Raw genomic sequence first — 23,729 nt, 5'->3', positions numbered from 1 at the left:
GTTTAGCATGGCCAATCCACCTTACCTGCCGTGGACTGTGGGAGGAAACTGGAGGAAACACGCGCAGACGTGGGGAGAACATACAAACTCTACAGAGAGAGCCACCCAAGGTCAGAATTGAACCCGGGTCCCTGGTGCCGTGAGGCGGCAGTGCTAACCACTGTGCCACTGTGCCACCCATGAGCAGCAGGTACACGCTCTGCCAGTGAGATCCACACCTCAAGAATAAATGTCCTTTTAAAAAACTGACATACCTCTTGCAACTCGTAAATATTCTGCGACTTTTTAATACTGATCTGCAACGTATTCAGGATGCCCCTGTAGATGTTGAGGATGTTTTCTGGCAGGTCTGCCTGGGCGTAGATATTTCCCACTCGGCCATGGCTGTAGTCAAACTCAACAGGCTTGCTCAGTTGTGCGTTCAGCTTTCGAGTCAGCTTCCGAGCTGGGATGAATTGAGCATTTGGCCAAATCCCGCTGTACTCTTGAATTTGAGGTGAGATAATCTTGAGGATGGAAGAGCAAAGAATTAACATTTAAAAATGTTTAATAAGAAACGGCTTTCAGAAACCATCGACTAGCATTTTTAGGAGTTATTATGTTTAGATGATGACAACTGAGATTTATTCATTATTAGGGCAGCAGGGTAGCATGGGGGGCAGCAGGGTAGCATGGGGGGCAGCAGGGTAGCATGGGGGGCAGCAGGGTAGCATGGGGGGCAGCAGGGTAGCATGGGGGGCAGCAGGGTAGCATGGGGGGCAGCAGGGTAGCATGGTGGTTAGCATAAATGCTTCACAGCTCCAGGGTCCCAGGTTCGATTCCCGGCTGGGTCACTGTCTGTGTGGAGTCTGCATGTCCTCCCCCTGTGTGCGTGGGTTTCCTCCGGGTGCTCCGGTTTCCTCCCACAATCCAAAGATGTGCGGGTTAGGTGGATTGGCCATGCTAAATTGCCCGTAGTGTCCTAATAAAAGTAAGGTTGGGGGGGGGGGGTTGTTGGGTTATGGGTATAGGGTGGATACGTGGGTTTGAGTAGGGTGATCATGGCTCGGCACAACATTGAGGGCCGAAGGGCCTGTTCTGTGCTGTACTGTTCTATGTTCTATGTTCTAATTAATGAATTAATCTTTGTTAGTGTCACAAGTAGGCTTACATTGACACTGCAATGAAGTTACTGTGAAAAGCCCCTGGTCGCCACATTCTAGGGCCTGTTCGGGTACACAGAGGGAGAATTCAGAATGTCCAATTCACCTAAACCTGCATGTCTTTCGGGACTTGTGGGAGGAAACCGGAGCGCCCGGAGGAAACCCACGCAGACCCGGGGAGAACGTGCAGACTCCACACAGACAGTGACCCAAGCTGGGAATCGAACCCGAGTCTCTGTCACTGCGAAGCAACAGTGCTAACCAGTGTGCTACCGTGCCATGGGATGTGAGGAATCTATAAAACACAGAGTTGGCTGCAGGCTTTTAACCAGCAGTTCTACCGTACGTTTGCAACCATCGAGTCATGGTGGTCGGGTAGCAAACAGCTGTCGAGAGAATTTAGCATCGAACATTAAGGATTCATCGTGGTTACCGCCTAAGGAGAATGAACCCCCGCGTGCGGTGCTGGTGAGGTTCCACCGGTTCAGTGATCGGGAGTGTGTGCTGCGCTGGGCCAAGAGGGTAAAGAGCAGCAACTGGGAGAATGGGGTAGTACGGATCTACCAGGATTGGAGTGCGGAGGTGGCTAAGCGGCGGTCCGGGTTTAATCGGACGAAAGAGGTGCTCTACAAGAAGAAGATAAAGTTTGGAATGTTGCAGCCTGCGCGCCTGTGGGTAACTTATTTGGATCGGCATTATTATTTTGATTCCCCTGAGGAGCCGTGGGCCTTCGTGCGGACGGAGAAACTGGACTCGAACTAGGGGTTGGGGGTTGCGGGGTCGGTTGTAATTCTTTATTGCTGGTTTCTGCTGTTGCTGTGTTTTTTCTGTACTTTTGTAATTTTGATATGGTTATTTATTGGGGTGTTGTTCTGTTTTTTGTTGTGGGGCATTGTTTGAGTTTTGTATCTTGCGGGGAGGGTTGGGGGGGTTTGTTGTATTCTATGTCGGGTTGGGGGTATGGAGTGGGGCTGCTATTTGGGCGCTGCGTCAGAAGGGTGTGGTGGGGCAGTGCGAAAGCGTGGGCTTTCCTCTGGTTTCCCGTGTTGTGGGCTGGGGGGGTGGAGACGATGACGGGGGGGGCCTTAACTGGTTCTTCCCCGCGCTGGAGCGGTGCCTGGAGGAGGGATAGGATGGAGGATGATCCCACTTTGGGAGGGGTCGGGTTTTTGGCGGGAGTTTCCGGGGTCAGCAGAAGTTAGCTGACCCACAGAAGTACAATGGAGGACGGTTCGCGGCTAGGAGGGTTCCTAGCCTGGGGGGGAGGGAGGGGGGGTGGGGGAAAGGGGAATACCGGGTTGCTGCTGGCAGGGTCAGGAAGGAGCTGGTGGGGGCTGGGGGGACAGAGGTGAGGTGTTGTCGCTGTGGGGACTGGGTCGGGCGGGGGATGCTGGCCTGGGGCGGGCAGTCGACGGGCTATGGCTAGTCGACGGGGGAGGGGGGCAGGACGCCCTCTGATCCGGTTGGTCACCTGGAATGCGAGAGGATTGAATGGGCCGGTGAAGCGGTCTAGGGTACTTGCTCATCTGAGGGGGCTAAAGGCAAATGTGGCAATGCTTCAGGAGACCCACCTGAAGGTGACGGACCAGGTCCGTCTGAGGAAGGGATGGGTGGGGCAGGTTTTCCACTCTGGGTTGGATGTGAAGAACTGGGGAGTGGCGATTCTGGTGGGGAAAAATGTGTCGTTTGAGGCATCTGAGGTGGTGGCGGATAAGGGGGGTAGGTATGTTATGGTTAGGGGCAGGCTACAAGGAGAGAAGGTGGTACTTGCTAGTGTGTATGCCCCAAATTGGGACGATGCGGGCTTTATGAGGCGTATGCTGGGACGGGTCCCGGATCTAGAGGCGGGAGGTCTGATTATGGGGGGGGACTTCAATACGGTGTTGGATCCTTCACTGGATCGGTCCAGCTCTAGGACGAGTAGGAGGCCGGCGGCGGCCAAGGTACTGAGAGGGTTTATGGACCAGATAGGAGGGGTGGATCCATGGAGGTTTGTGAGGCCGAGGACACAGGAGTACCCTTTCTTCTCCCACGTACATAGGGTCTAATCTCGGATAGACTTCTTCGTGGTGAGTAGGGGACTGATTCCGAGAGTGGAGGAGGCCGAATATTCGGCCATTGCAATCTCCTACCACGCTCCGCATTGGATAGAGTTGGAGATGGGGGAGGTGCAGGACCAGCGCCCGTTGTGGCGGTTGGATGTGGGGTTGTTGGCGGAGGAGGAGGTGTGTAGGAGGGTCCGGGCAAGTATTGAGGGGTACCTCGAGGTGAATGATATGGGGGAGGTCCAGGTGGGGATGGTCTGGGAAGCCCTGAAGGCAGTGATTCGTGGGGAGCTGATATCCATCCGGGCACACAGGGAGAGGAGCGAGAGGAGTGAGAGGGATAGACTGGTGGGAAAGATGCTGGAGGTAGACAGGAGGTACGCAGAGGCACAAGAGGAGGGACTGTTGGGGGAGAGGCGCAGCCTGCAGGCTAAATTTGATTTGCTGACCACTAGAAAGGCGGAGGCACAGTGGAGGAAAGCACAAGGGGCAGTGTACGAACATGGTGAAAAGGCGAGTAGGACGCTGGCTCATCAGCTCTGCAAGCGGGATGCGGCTAAGGAAATTGCTGGAGTGAGGGACAAGAGTGGGAATGTGGTGCGGAAGGGGGTAGAGGTGAATGAGGTCTTCAAGGACTTTTACGGGGAACTGTACCGGTTGGAGCCAACGGTGGAGAGGAGGGGAATGGAGAGGTTCCTCGACGGGCTTTCTTTCCCGAAGGTGCAGGAGGAGCAGGTGGAGGGGTTGGGGGCGCCGATTGAGCTGGAGGAGCTAGCTAAGGGGATCGGGCAGATGCAGCCAGGGAAGGCACCGGGGCCAGATGGGTTCCCGGTGGAATTTTATAAAAAGTTTGTGGACCTAGTGGGCCCCTTGCTGGTGCAGACACTTAATGAAGCGTGGGAAGGGGGGACTTTGCCCCCGACGATGTCACGGGCGCTGATTTTGTTAATCTTAAAGAGGGACAAGGACCCCCAGCAATATGGTTCATACAGGCCCATATCTCTCCTCAATGTGGATGCCAAGGTGTTGGCAAATATCCTGGCCACCAGGATAGAGGACTGTGTGCCAGGGGTTGTACACGAGGACCAGACAGGGTTTGTGAAGGGAAGGCAGCTGAACACGAATGTGCGGAGATTGTTGAATGTCATCATGATGCTGGCGATTGAGGGGGAGGCAGAGATAGTGGTGGCGCTGGATGCAGAGAAGGCCTTCGATAGAGTGGAGTGGGGGTACTTATGGGAGGTATTGGGGAGATTTGGATTTGGTGAAGGGTTTATTAGATGGGTAAGGCTGCTATATGAGGCCCCAATGGCGTGTGTGGCCACGAATGGAAGGAGGTCGGAGTACTTCCGGCTTTACCGAGGGACCAGGCAGGGTTGCCCCCTGTCCCCCTTATTGTTTGCATTGGCAATCGAGCCGTTGGCGATGGCGTTGAGGGATTCAGGGAGGTGGAGAGGTTTGGTGCGAGGTGGGGAGGAACGTAGGGTGTCGTTGTATGCCGATGACCTGTTACTGTATGTGGCGGACCCGGTGGGAGGGATGCCGGGGGTGATGGAGCTGCTAGCCGAGTTTGGGACCTTTTCAGGCTATAAACTAAATTTAGGCAAGAGTGAGGTGTTTGTGGTGCACCCTGGAGACCAGGAGGAAAGAATTGGTAGGCTCCCGCTTAGGAGGGCAGGGGAGAGTTTTAGGTACCTGGGGGTGCAGGTGGTCAGGGGCTGGGGGACTCTTCACAAGCTTGGTCAATAGCAGCAGCAACCCGGGGTGGGGGTTAACTTATTATAGTTTCTATTTTTTTTCCTACGGTTATGTAACTTAACATTGTGTTAATTTAAGTTGTTGTTAATATGTTGTGTTGTGCATTGAGTAGGGGCGAATGTTTATGATTGCTATCATTATTGTTATTGTTGGTATTTTATTATGGTGCGATGTTGTTGTACAAATTCAAAATTTTTCAATAAAAATTATTTTTAAAAAAAAGAGAAGGTGAAAGGGAAATTTTGTAGAGGAGTTCAAAATTAGGAGTGGGTTTGGTATAGTAAGTAAGGAAAGATATTTCCATTGGTAAAAGTAGTTAGTAACCAGGGGGCACGACTGAAAGATAATCGGCAAAAGAACCAGGGGAGAGATGAGGACCATGTTTTTCCACTGAGTTACTGAGGTCTGGAAAGAGTGCCTGATAGAGCGATGGGATATTGTGGGTTCAATAGTAACCTTCAGAAGGAATTTTAAAATATATTTCAAAAGGTAAAAAAAAATACAGGACTGTGGGAAAGAGCAGGGGGAAATGAGACTTCCTGATTCTTTTCTGGGATGACGGCATCGTTGTCAAAGTCACCATTTGTTGCTCTGGAACAGAGTGGCTGGGTGGATCAATTCAGAGGGCAGACAATCGTCAACTTGGAAAGCCCGGCGTCACACACAAGCCTTACTGACCATGCAAGGATGACAAATTTCCTTCCCTGAAGTGATTGCGATGGGGTTTTACAACAATCGGTGATAGACCCACGGTGGCCATTACTGAGACTCATTTTCAATTCCAGATTTTAGCAATTGAATCTGAACTCCACCAGCTGCTGTGGTGGGATTTGAACCCACATTCCCCAGAGCATTAGCCTAGGCCTCTGGATTAGTGGGCCTGGGACATGAATGCTACGCGCCAATCGGGCGAATTGGATAGCTCGTTCAAGAAGCAGGCAAAGTCATTACGAACCAAATGGTCTCTTTCTGCATTGTAAAAATCTATAAGCCCTTAAAAGCACATTCGTACTTTATTGAAGCAATTCACGACTCCAATGGCAAATATAAAATTGTCATTCAGGGAATTAATAAGACATGACATTACGGCGCAAGCTTTTAAACATACCTGTCAGGCCTAAAGCTGTCTTTGTGAATCGTTATAGCAACTGCAACGGGTGTTTTCCATAACAATGTCACTTGGCAGCTTGACGCTCAAGGGGCAAGTTGAAAATCGCATCCTTGCTTTGGCAAAACTTGACAACCATTTGTCGTGGTCACAATTAAGTATTATTTAAATAATAGGGATGGAGTAGAAAATAGTGACAATAAAATGCACTTGTGGGAAACCTGAAGGGTTAGGGTTAGGGTTAGCAAAGAATTCTAAGGACATGGAATTGCCCTGAAAGGGTCTGAAACAATAAGCAGGCTGACCTTTTGATTTTCAGCAGAGTTTAGGGGGTCTGGGGGCACAGTGGCCCAAATTTGCTCTCCCAACCACCTCTTTATAATAATAATAAGATTGGCTGAAGCAAAGTTATTCAATTAGAATTTTACATTTGCAGTCTTACCCGTCTTCGCCAATTCAATTAAATGTTTTGCTTTTGATCAATTTTCTGTACCTGGGCCACATGGACTGCAGTAATCCAAGTATTACCTTCTCAGGGGCAAATAGCGTTGGGGCCATGTTAGCCTTGCAAGTGATTCTCACTTCCTGGAGAAATTTCGCTACCTATGTGTTAACCTGCTTTTCTCACATCTACCCCCCCCCCCCCCCCCCCCCCCCCCCCCGGAGTTCAGAGGCTTACTTGATGTAATAATAATAATAATATTATAGTCACAAGTAGGCTTACATTAACACTACAGTGAAGTTACTGTGAAAATCCCCTCGTCGCCACATTCCGGCACCTGTTCGGGTACACAGAGGGAGAATTCAGACTGCCCAATTCATCTAACAAGCACGTCTTTCTGGGAGGAAACTGGAGCATTCGTAGGAAACCCACGCAGACACAGGGAGAATGTGCAGACTCCGCATAGACAGTGACCCAAGCTGGGAATCGAACCTGGGACCCTGGCGCTGTGAAGCAACAGTGATAACCACCGTGATACCGTGCCATCCTTTCCAGCATTTTCAGTTGACCAACTCAAGGATGGCTGAGCCAAATGGGAGGCCCTGATATGGAATTGCATGCTGGGAGGTGATTGTAACCCACGATTTTCAATGGGAGTGGCAAACCTACCCTTTGATTTTAGTACAATTGAAATCCTGGTAGCCGACTATTCTTCACATGCTCCATACCTTGAGTAAATGTTTCCTCTGACCGACTGAACCAATTTGCACTTTGCTGGTTATCTTGAGGCCTCCCTTAGCCAAGCCATTTTCAGGCAGGCCGGTCAGAATCACTCCTTCGTACTGATAGACATAGGTCTTGCCGTGGCTGAAAGAAGGCTCTGTGAGGAAAGGGAGTGAGTGGTAGGTTAAGAAGTAACCCCAAAAATGACATTCTACAGCCACGTGAAATCCAGATGTGAAATATCCTTACCATATTGTTGGCTCCCTGTGGGAAATGAAGAAAGCAAAATCAGAATGTGCAGATCATTCATGAAACAATCAAAATAATCTTACTTGAATAATTTGCATAAGTAATTAAATTGAATACGCTTATCGAAATCTAGAAACGCACGGGACAGCAGAGGCCATTCAGCCCTTCACACTCATGCCGGCGCGTTGAAAGAGCTAATCAATTAGCTCCACTGCCCTGCTCTTTCTCCACAGCTCTGCAATCTCTTTCGTTTTCAAATTTGTACTTGATTTTATTTTTGAAAGTTACTGTTGAATCGACTTTCACTACCAGTTGCAACAGTGCTTTTCAGATCCTACCAACTTCTTGTGAAAAAAAAAAATCTCCTCACCTGGTTCTTTCGTCAACGATATTAAATCTGTGTCCGCACACTTACCAAATCTCCCATCAGAAAGAAGCGACTTCTCCATCATTCCTCGACCAAAGCCCTTTTGACCACCTAAATTAAACCTTCTCTTAAACCGAAGAAGAGCAATCCCAGCTTCTCTATTCTGTCCTCGTAACGGATCCCTTCTGTCATTCCAATAAAATCTTCTATCCACCCTCTTTTTTTTTTTCTTTTTTTTAAAATTTAGATTAGCCAATTATTTTTTCCAATTAAGGGGCAATTTAGCGTGGCCAATCCACCTACTCTGCATTCTATCCACCCTCTTGAGGACCCGATACGTGAAGCTTTGTAAACTTACCCACAAGAGCGAAGGCGAGTGCAAAAATGATGCCCCTCATCATAATAAATGGCAAATGCGACGAGTCTCTCTCTCACTTTGCCCTTTATAGCAGTTGCTCAACACATGGGACCGCATGCACCCTACCCTGTGACCAATCACTTTCCTGTCAGATTGGTTTGACACATGAAGAAAAAAAGCGTTGAATTTTTTTTTGGAAGCACCAGAACCTGTCCAGTAAACAAGATCTCCAACGAATGACAGGTTTTGAGGTGAGATAGGTTTTTCTGTTTCAAAAGTTTATTTGCAATCTCTGTGTTCCCGACCTGGCATTGGAATTTGGCACTGTCGCAGTGCATGGGTTATGGTGACCTAGAATTTGTACGTGTTCCCATGTGTCAAAGATTGCTGTTATCTTTTTGCTTTAACATTCAAAATATAAAACTAACTTCCTCTTTATTTCATTTGACAATGTCCCGTTGAGTACATAACTGCGCACTTTAAAAATATATTTGCGTTGCATCGACAGGAAATCAGAACCTTTTGGGATAACTCAGCATTTCTGTGCTGCATTTTGCAGGATGTTGGAAATCCGACGTTTAAACTAATGATAGAATCAATAATATTCTCAGAGAGAAGATTTTTTTTGCTCAGCTTATAGATGGCAAGCAGCAGGTGTCACAAGGGACTTTGGAGATAGAATTGCTAACTTAATCCCCCCCCCCTCCCCCAAGGGTCAGACGGTTTCCGCACAGGGACTGCCAAAGGTTGAATGTGGTGGAAACATAACGGCTGGAATTAGTCCATACCGCCATCAGACATAGGAGCAGAATTAGGCCACTCGGCCCATCGAGTCTTCTCCACCATTGAATCATGGAGATATTTTTCTCATCCCCATTCTCCTGCCTTCTCCCCATAACCCCTGATCCCCTTAATAATCAAGAACCTATCTATCTCTGTCTTAAAGACACTCAGTGATTTGCGGCAAAGAGTTCCACAGATTCACCACCCTCTAGCTGAAGAAATTCCTCCCCATCTCTGTTTTGAAAGATCGTCCCTTTAGTCTGAGAGTGTGTCCTCTGCTTCTAGATTTTCCTACAAGTGGAAACATCCTCTCCACGTCCACTCTATCCAGGCCTCACAATATCCTGTAAATTTCAATAAGATCCCCCCTTATCCTTCTAAACTCCAACGAATACAGACCCAGAGTCCTCAACTGTTCCTCATACGACAAGCTCTTCATACCAGGGATCATTCTTGTGAACTTCCTCTGGACCCTTTCCAAGGCCAGCACATCCTTCCTTATATATGGGGCCCAAACTGCTCACAATACTCCAAATGGGATCTGACCAGAGCCTTATATGGCCTCAGAAGTATATCCCTGGTCTTGTATTCTAGCCCTCTTGACATGAATGCTAACATTGCATTTGCCTTCCTAACTGCTGACTGAACCTGCACGTTAACCTTAAGAGAATTGTGAACAAGGACTCCCAAGTCCCTTTATGCTTCTGATTTCCCAAGCATCTTTCCATTTAGAAAATAGTCTATGCCTCCATTTTTTCTTCCAAAGTGCATAAGCTCACACTTTTCCATATTGTATTCCATCTACCACTTCTTTGCCCACTCTCCTAGCCTGTCCACGTACTTCTGCAGGCCGTCTGCTTCCTCAATACTACCTGTCCCTCTACAGATCTTTGTATCATCCGCAAACTTAGCAACAGCCCCTTCAGTTCCTTCTTCCAGATCATTAATGTATATGGTGAAAAGTTGTGGTCCAAACACCAACCCCTGAGCACACCACTAGTCACCGGCTGCCATCCTGAAACAGACCCCTTGATCCCCATTCTCTGCCTTCTGCCAGTCAGCCAATCCTCTATCCATGCCAGGATCTTACCCTGAACACCATGGGCTCTTAACGTATTTAACAGTCTCCTATGCGGCACCTTGTCAAAGGCCTTCTGGAAATCTAAATAAATCATGTCTACTGGTTCACCTTTGTCTGACAGATTTGTCAGACATGACCTCCCCTTGACAAAGCCGTGCTGACTCAGTCCTATTTTATCACGCACTTCCAAGTACTCCGCGATCTCATCATTAATAATGGACTCTAAAATCTGACCACTGACTGAATTCTTTGGCCATTGGGATTCCCGTCAGCGGATTTCCCAGTGGCATGGGGGGGGGGGGGGGGGGGGGGGGGGGGGTGTCAATGGGAAATCACTGACGGGGTGAGAGAATCCCGTCACCAGTGAATGGAGCACAGCCGAGGAACAGATGGCTGGGGGATCGAAGAATCCGGCCCAACATAAGTGAAACTTTCCACAATTGCCAACACTGCACGCCTCTTCTCACAACCAATGAAAAAAAAAACAAAGGCGATGAAGGCCTAGCCTATAAGTGATCCATTTGTATTCCTCCATAGAATGTGGACACCCCTTGAGGGAGAATTTAAGAGTTAATCGCATTGCTGTGGATCTGGAGTCACATGTAGGCCAGACCAGTTAAGGAGAGGATATTTCCTTCCCTAAAGGGCATTAGTGAACCAGGTGTTTTTTTTTACAGACTTTTAATTCCAGATTTCCATTCAAATCTCACCATCTGCCATGGCGGGATTTGAACCTCGGTCCCCTATGTCTCTGGTACGCCAATCCAGTGGCAATACCACTTTGTCACTGCCTCCCACTTGAAGTATAGCAAACAGTTCTGGTATCCATATTATAAAAAAAAGATATAGGTTATAGAGAGCTTGGTAAAGGCGCAAAAAGATGAGGAAAAATGATCTCCGACCTGAGGAGATATAACTATCAGGAAAGATTGAGCAGTATGGGATCTTTCCTCTGAAGAAAAGAAAATTCAGAAGTGATCTGCGAGATGGATTTAATATTATGAAATGTTTCAATAACATACATGTTTGAGAAGGTGTTTCCTCTTGTGACAGAAACTGCCCGAGGAGCTGCAGAGCTTGCCATGTGTGCAATTAGATTAAGGCATGGAGGCAGAGTGAGACAGAGAGATTGCCAGCATCGCATTAAATCCAAGACAAGCTGCTCCAATTGGTTTGTATTACAATATACGCTAGACTCTTTACATTAAGGGAAGCTCCCGGAAGGAGGGGAAGTTGTGAGCAGATCCCAGATTCACTGTAAAATGATGGGATAGTTTGGCGCCATTGGGCCATTCAAGGAAGAATCTGAAAATGGGAAGTCCTGTGCAGAAAGATTTTGTTACTATATCCACGCTAACAAGATTTCTGAGGGTATCAACTAAAGGAAAGAATATAGCAAGTTTTTTGTGACCCGTGCTTCACGGAGTATTGTGAATTGGTGACTGTCCGGATGATACGATTCGAGACTTCCTCCAGTATCCCTTAACATTTTAAACTCTTTACCTAATCCACTTTGTACACGTGTAAACCGTACCTTCACAAATCTGATCCTGACCCCGGGTTACTGTCTGTGTGGAGTTTGCACATTCTCCCCGTGTCTGCGTGGGTCCCACCCCCACAACCCAAAGATGTGCAGGGTAGGTGGATCGGCCACGCTCAGTTGCCCCTTAATTGGAAATTTAAAACAAAATTAACAAGACCTGACTTGCTTACCATCCAACCTCAACAGGCTGTACACTCTTTTGTGCCTCTTCTGCTGTAACCATGGTTTCTTTTTCCTCTTTAATAAACCACAACTGTCTTATCCTTTTGGAAAGTCTGTCTTCCCAGTACTTTTCTTGATGACCAACACTGTGACTTTGTGTGTCTGACTTTATTACAATGAAAACATTTGAGGTTTCTTATCTCTCATCCACCCTCATACATTTCATTCTTAACCTGAAGCAAAATCTCTTTAATATCTCCAAATAGACCACCTTCGCCATGATCACCAGTGGAGTTCTCATTTCCCCACTTCCTATCCTTCATAGACTGAAAATGATGTTGAAATCGAATCCTTGATTTATGAGCAATTCAAAATCATCTGCCATTTCTGCTGCCTGACTAGCGGTGTTAAACCTTTGCTCCTCCACATACGTTCTCACTAGCGTAGGTAGCGAATCTTTCAATTTTGTCAGAATAGTCATTTCCCTAAGAGTTTCATGTTAGGTCTATTTTTAATGCCCATATCCACCTGTAAAAATTATTTTGTAACTTATTTCAAACTCAATATATGTCTGACCTGGTTCTTTCCTTTGATTTCTAAATTTCTGTCCATTGGCTTCTGGCACGAGTTCAGAAGCACTTGAATGGCTTTTCTCACCTCATCATGATCCCTACATACCTCCTCTGATAATGATATAAACACACGAGATAAAGCGGCAGATCCTCTTACTTACTGTCTTTAAATTCAATAATCCGAAACCAAACAAGGAATTATGGGCGGGATTCTCCATTGGCTGAAATCGGGAACCCGCGATTGCGCGGAGAATAGTTCCGGCGCCAAAATCGCGGCGGGCGCAGATTTGACGGCAAATCGCAATTCTCCGTCACCTCGGCAGCAGCATCAATGCCGTCTGGAACGCATGTGCAGTAAACACCAATTGCATATCATTAGCGAGCATGATCCGGTATTCTTCGAGGCCTCCACGTCTCTCCGCCTCTGATGGGCCGAGTTCCCAATGGTGCGGTTCACTTGTGCTTTTAAAAATCGTGAAACCTGTGCCATGGCTGCTGAAGGAGAGAAAGGGTGCGCAGAAAGTGTCCAACATCGCCACAGTTTACCGACAGTTCTGCCGCTGGCCGGGGGTCTTCTGTCAGGCCCGGGGGGAGTAGCGGGGGGGGGGAGTGTATGGCCAGGAGGTGGGCTGTGGGGTTGTGCTGGGTGGGCACAGAACACCATTGTCAAGGCATGCAAGGCAGCCTTGCAGCTGTGCACGTCACTGGCAGCCCACTGTGAACATAGGGGTACTCTTCATATAGGCGTCTCCCCAGGCCACCCCGCTGGGTGCCCTCTGTTCCCAGCCGACCCATCAGCTGTATGGGTGCGCTGCAGCACAACCACTGCCATCCTGTTGGCTGGGATAGTGTGTGTGGGGTGTGCAGTGTGTATATGTGGCGGCAGCTTGTCAGCCTCCCGAGTGTCAATCACGGACCAGGCGAATCCTGCACCGTTTTCCATTGGAATCAATCGTGTTCCACCTGATACCGGTGCTAGCCCCTCCACAGTCGCTGAATCGATCCAGGTTCGGCGACAGTTTTGCTACTGTGAATGTTCACGAATCCTGCCGCGGCATCAATACTTAGGGCGGGATTCTTCAATTGCTGACACTGAAATCGCGTTCGCCGATTGGTCGGAGAATCCGTTTTTATGCCGGAATCGGGGGCGGCGCCGTTTTTCAGACGCTCCGCCCCTCAAAAACGGCTGAATCGCTGAGTACGCTGCACGCCGTTGGGATGGCCTCAGGACTTCACCTGAGGCCCTCCCCGGATGCTCCGCCCCTGATGGGTCGACTTCCCAATGGCTTCGGTCGCAGGTCCTCTCAGTTTTCGGGGACCTCTCGTGGTGGCTGCGGGCTGATGGGGGGGGGGGGGGGGGGGTGCGGGGTTGGTGATGGGGGTTACAGGGGACACTCTCTGGCAGGCTGGGTCCGCGCGCGGCAGCACCATGTTGTATGGCGCCGCCGCCGCAGATTGCTGCCGTGTGCATGCGCCACAGACCCGGCCATTCTCCATCCTGATGGCTGCTCACCCCCCCCCACCGGGCGAGGCATCGGTGTGGGGGTGCCACCGGCATTTTGGTCGCAAGACCAGACGCTTCCTCTGGACATAGCTGCAAAATCAGAGAATACAACCCATAGCCTCAGGAACAGAGAATCTAGCCCACTGTCCCACAAATGGAGAATCCTGCCCTATATCTTTCAAATCCTGGCAAAAGAACCCCCAATTTTAGTTAGGATGCCGAACGAAAATCCCAAAATTTGCAAATTTGTAAAACTGTGAGGAAGGAATACTTCACCACAGGAATGATAACACTGACCAATAGGTCTAATTTGTGCTAAAATAAACTTTAATTGAGGGCAACACAGTGGCGCAGTGGGTTAGCCCTGTTGCCTCATGGCGCCGAGTTCCCAGGTTTGATCCCGACTCTGGGTCACTGTCCGTGTGGAGTTTGCACGTTCTCCCTGTGTTTGCATGGGTTTCGCCCCTACAACCAAAGGTGCGCAGGGTAGGTGGATTGGCCACGCTAAATTGTCCCTTAATTGGAAAAAATTAATTGGGTACTCTAAATTTATTAAAAAATAATTAAATTTCAATTTAAACACAAAATCGATAACATTAACAGCAAAGTAATAACTCTGCAACAATTTCCTACATTCAGCACAGTTGCATATATTAATGATTTAGACTTAAATGTGGGAGAGGCATGATTGGGACATTTGCAGATGACACAGAAATGGCCGTGTAATTGATAGTGACGAGGAGAGCTGTCGACTCCAGAATGACGTCAATGATTTGGATGAGTGAGCAGAGAAATTACAAATGGAATGCGATTCAGCAAAGTGTGAGGTACTCCATTTGGGGAAGGCAAGCAAAACATGGGAATTACTCAATAGATGGGAAGATATTGCAAGGGGTTGAGGAAGTGATAGACCTCAAGAGTGCAGGTCCTTGAACTTGGCAGGATAGGTGAACAATGTGGTCCAGAAAGCACAGGAATTCTTTCCTTCATTGGGTGAGGTATTGTGCACAAAAGCAGGGGTGAAATGATGGAACTGTAGAAAACAGTGGTTAGGCCACAGCTGGAGTGTTGTGTACAGCTCAGGTCACCACATCACAGGAAGGGAATACTTTCTCTGGAGAGAATGCAGAGGGGATTGACAAGAATATTATCAGGACTTGAAAATTGCAGCTATAAAGAGAGATTTGATAGGCCAGGGTTGTTTTCCTTTGAACAGAGGAGGCTAAGGGGTGACCTAATTGAGATGTACAAAATTAGGAAGGGGTAGACAGGAATGACCTGTTTACTCTAGTTGAGGGGTCAATTACCAGACGGCATAGATTTAAGGTGATTGGGAGATGGATTAGAGGAGACATGAGGAAAGATTTCTTCACCTAGAGGGTGGTGGGCGTCTGGAATTCTCTGCCTGCGTTGGTGGTTGAGGCTGAAACACTCAATTCATTTAAAAAGGTACCTGCATCTGCATCTGAAGTGCTGGAACTTGCAAGGCTGCAGACCTGGAAATCAAAAATGGGATTAAAAATGAGCGACTAGTGTCGTTTTTGGCCAGGGAAGACAGGATGGGCTGAATGGGCCTCTTTTTGCACTGTGAACTTTCTGTGGTTCTGTGCAGGACCGATGCAGTTCTGTACTGTCGGGGGTGTTGTCTTTTGGAAACAAAGAACAAAGAACAAAGAAAATTACAGCACAGGAACAGGCCCTTCGGCCCTCCCAGCCTGCGCCAATCCAGATCCTTTATCTAAACCTGTCTCCTATTTGCCAAGGTCTACTTCCCTCTGTTCCCGCCCATTCATATACCTGTCTAGATGCTTCTTAAATGATGCTATCGTGCCCTAGAGGCACCCACCACCCTCTGTGTAAAAAATTTTACACGCGCATCTCCCTTAAACTTTCCCCCTCTCACTTTGAAATCGTGACCCCTTGTAACTGACACCCCCCTCTTGGGAAAAGCTTGTTGCTATCCATCCTGTCCATACCTCTCATAATTTTGTAGACCTCAATCAGGTCCCCCCTCAACCTCCGTCTTTCCAACGAAAACAATCCTAATCTACTTAACCTTTCTTCATAGCTAGCACCCTCCATACCAGGCAACATCCTGGTGAACCTCCTCTGCACCCTCTCCAAGGCATCCACATCCTTCTGGTAATGTGGCGACCAGAACTGCACGCAGTATTCCAAATGTGGCCGAACCAAAGTCCTGTACAACTGTAACATGACCTGCCAACTCTTGTACTCAATACCCCTTCCGATGAAGGCAAGCATGCTGTATGCCTTCTTGACCACTCTATCAACCTGCGTTGCCACCTTCAGGGTACAATGGACCTGAACTCCCAGATCTCTCTGCACATCAATTTTCCCCAAGACCCTTCCATTGACCATATCAGCCCCATCAGCCCTCTGGGGTTGAAGTGAAAGGTCCCATTGGACTATTTGAAGAGGAGCCTGGATGTTCTCAACTGGTGTGCTGATTAACTTTCATATATCAACCAACATCACTCAAACAAATGATCTGGCTATTAGTACACGGTTGTTTGTGCGATATTGTTAGAGACAAATTGACAGCAACGGTTCCAATAGTGACTCCGCCTCGAAAGTATTTAATTGGATGTAAAATGCTTTGGGACATACTGAAGGTGTGAAAGGCATTATAGAATCTTAGAACCTCTACCGTGCAGAAGGAGGCCATTCGGCCCATCGAGTCAGCATCGACCCTCTGAAAGAGCATCCAATCGAGGCCCACATCCCAAAGCTATCCCCATTTACCCAGTAACCCCACCTAATCTTTTAGCAATTTAGCATGGGCTATCCACCTAATCCTTTTTAAAATTTGTTCATGGGATGTGGGTGTGGCAGGCTGTGCCCGCATTTATTGCCCATCCCTAATTGCCCTTGAGGGGGCAGTTAAGAGTCAACCACATTGCTGTGGGTCTGGAGTCTCATGTCGGCCAGACCAGGTAAGGACGGCAGATTTCCTTCCCGAAAGGGCATTAGTGAACCAGATGGGTTTTTCTGACAATCGACAATAGATTCATGGTCATTGTTAGACTTTTAATTCCAGGTATTCAAACCTGCGCATCTTTGGACTGTGGGAGGAAACATGCGCACCCGGAGGAAACCCACGCAGACAGGGGGAGAGTGTGCTAACTCCACACAGACAGTGACCCAAGGTTAGAATTGAACCCGGGTCTCTGGAACTGTGAGGCAGCAGTGCTTACCACTGCCACCCACAGAGATGATGTGGAGATGCCGGCATTGGACTGGGGTGAGCACAGTAAGAAGTCTAACAACACCAACTGGTTTGTTTCGAATCACTATATTTCGGAGCACTGCTCCTTCCTCAGGTGAATGAAGAAGTGGGCTCCAGAAACATATATATCGACAAAGTCAAAGGTGCAATATGATACTTTGCAGGTAATGAAGTCTGCACGTCCAGACGGAGCAACTGGAGAGAGGGATAATCACAGGTTAAAGAGGTGTGAATTGTCTCAAGCCAGGACAGTTGGTAGGATTTCGCAAGCCCAGGCCAGATGGTGGGGGGTGAATGTAATGCAACATGAATCCAAGGTCCCGGTTGAGGCCATACTCATGTGTGTGGAACTTGGCTATAAGTTTCTGCTCGGCGATTCTGCGTTGTCGCGTGTCCTGAAGGCCGTCTTGGAGAACGCTTACCCGGAGATCAGAGGCTGAATGCCCTTGACTGCTGAAGTGTTCCCCGGCTGGAAGGGAACATTCCTGGGTAAACATAGAGATGGGGCGGTAAAGCAGCAGATGGATCTTCTTACACGGGAGCAGATGCATGGGAACTCCATCACTCCCAGGTGTCCCTACAAGTCACAGGCACAAACAGACTGGGACATGGTCCCCACATGGACTGAAGAAGCTCTATCCCCACCATCACTCAAGGCCAATAAGAGATGGGCAGCGAATGCTCGTATTGTTAGTGATATGGATTTCCTGATAATGAATGAAAAGAAACATTTTCTGCTGCACAGCTCCCCAGAGACTGGTGGGAAGAAAAAATTCAGCCCGCTTTGTAAATATGGGTTTGTTTATTTCAATCCGCTGAGCCGAATTTCTCACTGTTCCAGCACAGCATGCAATGAATTCTCGCTTTGCTCAATATTTATTTCGCACTTTATTATCACATGGAAATGTTTCAAAGTATTTCACAGAGTAAATTACTTTCAATGCGTAGTCGCTGCTGTTAACTGGAGGGAAATAAATAACTTGCAATTGACGGGCACCCCTTCACAACCTCAAGACTCAACGTTTTACAGCCCAGCGTTACATTTGAATTGTAGTCACTGTTATATCATGGGAAACATGGCAGTCAATTTACTCACAGCAAACTCCCACAGCAATACAATCATCCGAACAGAAAAGAGTCGGGAATGCACAGCAGGCCAGGCAGCATCTGTGGAGAAGAAAGCAGAGTTAACGTGAAGAATTTAATGGTCGCAGTTGTGGACCCATCCAGCGGTTGGAGAGTCGGCGGCAACCCCAAGATTTTGAGCACCAAACCCCTCCCGATTTAACACCGATCAGGCAGTTACCTGGTTGGTGTTGAAACCCTCACCATGGTCAGGAGGAATTTCCTGCCTCCGTGAGCTACCAGCTCAACGGAGGCCGGCAGCTCTCCAGCACCAGCACCACCACTGGGAATGGTGGCCACTGCTGGTACTGCAGCAGACCCAGGCTGGAGGTTGTCACTGGGGCCTGGACTGAAATAAGGTGAGGTGGTCTCACCGGGGCCACTCAGGGAGGCCTCAGCGTGGGGGAGGAGAGAGGGAGTGGGTTTAACTCTAAGGACAGGTGGGTAGCTTCACGCCTGGGCAGCCTTTACCATCGATGGATCTCTTTGCTGGGCATGAACTGATTACTTCTTCTGTGTCTGAACTTTACAATGTAAATTACACTGCAATTTAGCCTTTGTGCTGTGGACATTTTTCTTGAATAAAACACCGTGGAATAAAATGCCGCTCTGGTTAACATCTGCTGCTGAATCCATGACCTTTGACCCAAAGGCCCAAGTGCTAAACTAACAGGAGCATGGAGTATCTCAGGCTTAATGTTACAAAACTCCAGTCACATGTCATGGTGACTTTATGTCATGGTTCTTTCTGATTACAAATCACGGAGAGGTTTACTCAATAAAATAAACAAACACAACGGACTTCGGCCTGAAGGGTGATCCTAGACGTTTTGCTAATTTTGCACGGAGTATGAGAGATTTCAGCATGGAAAGTCGTAGCCCTGTCCCAACTGTTGAAAAAGTGATCTCAAGGAAAGAATTACATGGACAGTTCAAAACAGAAAGAGCTAGGTCAATTGTCATCATTGCCAGAATTATGAACGGGTTCAGGCAACTTGGATTCATGGAAACAGTTCTGTTGTCTACAGAGTTAAAGCTTAAGGGGTCATGTTTACCAATTAACGGCAACACAAGAAAAATGGGAGGGTTGTTTTGTGCTGGAAAGGTGGTCATTATGGAAACAGATTACCTGGAGGGATTTCTGTGGCAAAATGGGATAGGTGGATTGATGGTCATCTGAACCTGAAAAAGCCTCTATGTTGCTGTCAGTTTATGTGGGTAATCTGTGCAGGTGTTGAACCTTCACACAAGCAGGTGTCTGAATTCCACATGTCCCCGCCCCGTTCCTAAATTCCTTTATTAATCTTTCCTTCAACCACCATCCAGCCTATTCTTTGCTGTTGAGACCATAAGATAGGAGCAGAATTAGGCCACTCGGCCCATCGAGTCTGATCCGCCATTCAATGAGATTGTGACTGATGTGATGCGATAAATCCTCAACTCCGCTTTCCTGCCTTATCCCCATAACCCTCGATTCCCTCACTGATGAAAAATATGTCTATCTCACCTTTGAACATTCTTATTGACCCAACCTCGACAGCTCTCTGAGGTAAAGAATTCCACAGATTCACTACCCTCTGAGAGAAGAAATTGCTCCTCATCTCTGTCTTAAATGGGTGACCCCCTTACTCTGAGATGATGCCCTCTGGTCCTCAATTCTCCCACAAGGGGAAACAACCTCTCAGCAGCGACCCTGTCAAACACCCTGAGAATCCGATATGTCTCAATAAGGTCGCCTCGGATTATTCTAAACTCCAATGAGCACAGGCCCAACCTACTCAACCTCTCCTCATAAGAAGTTAATTCATTCCACGCTTCAAATTCTGAGTTTGCATTGCTAAACCCACAAACCTCGGAGAAAATAAATTAAGGGGTTCCGTTTTTCTATCCCCTCACTTCAAGTCACAGAATTCTTCATTATTTCCTGATTCTCCCACCAGAGGTCTGCATGGGGATGATTAACGCCACCGAGCATTCGAAAGCACATATTCGTGATGATATAAAAGTACATGGGGGCGGCATGGTAGCACAGTGGTTAGCATTGTCGCTTCACAGCTCCAGGGTCCCAAGTTCAATTCCCGGCTTGGGTCACTGTCTGCACGTTCTCCCCGTGTCTGCGTGGGTTTCCACCGGGTGCTCCGGTTTCCTCCCACAGTCCAAAAACGTGCAGGTTAGGTGGATTGGCCATGTATATTGCCCTTAGTGTCCAAGGGGGTTGGGTGGGGTTGCTGGGTTACGGGTATGGGGCGGAGTTCTGGGCTTAAATGGGGTGCTCTTTCCATGGGCCGGTGCAGGCTCGATGGGCCGAATGGCTTCCTTCTGCACTGTAAATTCTATGTACATGGAACACTGCAGCAGCGCATATAAAAGTAAGTGGTCATACCTGTTACCTGTATCGCCGTCTATCAACGTGTATGACTGTACTGACCTCAAGTTTCCCAGAATGGCGATCAGAGTCGGATTGGCTCTCCACTATGACTTTTTTACCTTGGAATTTTTTCGATCCTGTTTAACCCAACTTTCCAACTCAGGTTGGGTGGGAACTGTGCAAGGCATTGAGCTCCTCAGGCCTCAGGACTTCGGTCAAGCGCTGCTCAATCAGAGGCAAGGAGGTCACACGCCTCCTCAAATCAGGCAGGTTCAAAGCTGGGGAGGAGGTAGATTTGTCAAGTAAGTGGTTCAAATTTGTTTACGGGGGGGGGGGGGGTGCTCCAGCACCCGGGGTGGGGAGGGGGATGGGCGGGAACTTGGGCACCCCACAGGGGGTTGGTCACAGGTTCATACAGTGAGGGGGTTGGGGGCTGTTTGAGCAGGGAAGAGAGAGCTGTGTGAATGAGCAGTGAGCGTCCAGGGCAGTGGCGGTGAGGGGCGAAGGGGGAGGTTTGGGATGATAGAATCAACACCAATGTTTCTTCCCCGATTGTTGGAGACAATACCAAGACTGCTGGGAACCTCCAACCCTAATTGCTTGTGTTATGGGAGCGGCGTTTTCAGAACCCTGAAATGTATCATGGCGTTCAACCAACCTCCCCCCTTTAATGGATTGTTGCTTTTGAAGCACACGGCTTGTTCTCCAGGTGTGGTATTACAATTATGGACACGTGGGTTTTTAAACACAAAACAATGTTTATTCCATGAACTCAACTTAACCTTTTAAATAAACATTGAACCTCTTAACACCCCTTACTTCAAAGATAACCCTGAAAATAATACAACACTAAATAATCCTTCAGTTGTTCCTTTAAACATTCAAGAGACTTAACACCTTTAAACAGAAACACATCAGGTTAAAGACATTACTATTATGAGTTTAATTCACCCAAATGATTCAGAGATAGTCTTTCATGGCAGAGATCACAGCAGATCCAGCTCACTGCAAACACAGACACACCCAAGCTCTTTTCCTCAAAACTGAAACCATAAACAGCTCACAGCAAACCAGCCAGGCACTTTTCAGCTGCTCTCTCTCAAACTGAAAACAAAAGCAGAAGTGAGCCCAGCTCCCCTCGCCTTCTGACATCACTTCAGTAATATGAGCTGCTCCATTTCTTAAAGGAACATTGCTTAAACATCCATTTCTTAAAGGTACTCTCACATGACACTTGTCCTGGGCGTGTGACCCACATTTTGAGAAACCTTGGACTAAGTGGTGATTTGATGGAAATTTTCAAGCTGTCAATGGAAACTGAAAGGGTAGATTGAGAGAAAGTATTTCCGCTGGTTTGACGGGGGGTGGTGGGGGGGGGGTCGTCTAGAATCTAGCTTAAAGTTTGAAGCCAGGTCTTTCGAAAATGAAATTAGAAAACACTTTCACACAGAAAGGTTGGCAGAAATTGCAAACTCTTTCCTACAATTCATGTTGATTCAATTGTGGGGATGGTTTTGAGTCGCACTCTCCATCCGTGAGCAAATCGGAGCGGGTTCCAAATCCGGGGAGAATAGAAAATCGCCGGTTCTCTCTGGGGTGATTGGGATTTGCAATCTTACCCCTTCCTCGCTGGTCGAGCAGTGCATATCCTTCTGCGGGAGCCTGGGTACCTCATTTTAATGCATCAGCATGTAATTAGTGAGCAATCTCTCCAGACCCCCCACCTCCCCCCCAGAAGCTCACTAACGTGGGACAAGACAAGAACATATGAGTGCGGTTGGTTGGACCCCAAGAGCAATATTTACACTTGTCCTCCACCCCAGAGAAGAATCCACTCATCCCCGCTTTAGTCAGATGCACCCTGTGCACCACCTTGAATTGGATCAGACTTAGCCGGGCACATGAAGATGCGTAATTGACCATGTGAAGGGCCTCACTCCATACCTCATACACCCAACAAAGGCCATCACCGTGCACCATTAACTGTTGCTGCCACACGCCTGCTACTGGATGCTCCACTTGGTCGAGGCTCCACCTGCATCTCACGCCATCGGGAAACTGATTTTTCAGCTCCCGTTGTATTGCCTACCCTCACCCCCCCCCCCCCCCCCAACCATGAACCCCACTGCCATACACTAATATCCAATGGGGAATTCCGGAGAAATGTCTTTACCCAGAGAGTAGCGAACCCCCGACTGAATGAAGAATTGAGATTATCAGCATGGATGTATTCCGGGGGAAGCTGGATCACACATGAGGGATGAAGTTATAGAGAGACATGGTGATGGGGTTAGATAGAATGGTAGGACACTCGTGAACTGAATGCTTTCTTGTTGTACATTGTCACTTCCCCCCAGGGAAGGGCAGATATTTTTGCCAGTGGTTTTATCTTATGCAGGAGGGAGGGAGAATGGGGCATTTACCCCAATGGCAAAATTCGATGCAATTTTCTGCACCCAACTCAGTAAAGCCAGGGAATTGAAGCTGCACGGTTTAGCTCCAGAGTGGACACACTCGTTGAGCCAGCTGTGATCACTCAGGGAACTAAGGTTGCTGTAGTAGGATGCGCTCTTCCGTGCATGTTGCAGTTTGGAGCCGTGGATAGTGATGGTAGAGGCGCCATGGTCCTTTCCATCACATAGCCGATCGGGAATCTCTCCCGCTCCTCCTGCCTGCCATTGGTGTGGGTTGAGAGAATATAGAATATAGAACAGTACAGCACTGACTTCGGCCCCTGATGTTGTGCCGACCACTTATCCTACTCTAAGATCACCCTAACCTACACCCCTTCAATTTGAAATGAAATGAAATGAAAATCGCTTATTGTCACAAGTAGACTTCAAATGAAGTTACTGTGAAACGCCCCTAGTCGCCACATTCCGGCGCCTGTTCGGGGAGGCTGATATGGGAATCGAACCGTGCTGCTGGCCTGCCTTGGTCTGCTTTGAAAGCCAGCGATTTAGCCCTGTGCTAAACAGCCCCAATTTACTGCTGTCGATGTGTCTGTCCAAGGAATCCTTCACTGTATACATGGAAAACTTGCTCAGAACTGGTTATAGCAACTCGCCTAACCATTTGACCAGCTCATGTTCTGCAGAACTACAGAAGGTTGAGGGAGCTAGGACTTTTCTCACTGGAGCGAAGAAAGAAGA

General features: G+C 48.1%; 1 protein-coding gene across 2 annotated transcripts in view; it reads right to left on the bottom strand.

Moving 5' to 3' along the window:
* Positions 1-8,377, bottom strand: part of LOC119964353 (vitellogenin-like) — a 98,818-nt gene extending 90,441 nt beyond the window's left edge. For both annotated transcript variants that reach the window (XM_038793723.1, XM_038793724.1), the window contains exons 1-4: positions 8,193-8,377; positions 7,468-7,482; positions 7,224-7,375; positions 255-506 (exon numbers count right to left, since the gene is read on the bottom strand). In XM_038793723.1, coding sequence (XP_038649651.1) covers positions 255-506; positions 7,224-7,375; positions 7,468-7,482; positions 8,193-8,235 — 462 coding nt within the window. In that variant the 5' untranslated portion in view covers positions 8,236-8,377. The remainder of the gene's footprint in view (positions 1-254; positions 507-7,223; positions 7,376-7,467; positions 7,483-8,192) is intronic.
* Positions 8,378-23,729: the final 15,352 nt, after the last annotated feature.

The sequence above is a fragment of the Scyliorhinus canicula genome, chromosome 4 (assembly GCF_902713615.1).
Source record: "Scyliorhinus canicula chromosome 4, sScyCan1.1, whole genome shotgun sequence".
NCBI lineage: Eukaryota > Metazoa > Chordata > Chondrichthyes > Carcharhiniformes > Scyliorhinidae > Scyliorhinus > Scyliorhinus canicula.
The sequence above is the reverse complement of the archived record's forward strand: the minus strand, read 5'-3'. Positions and strand labels throughout refer to the sequence as shown.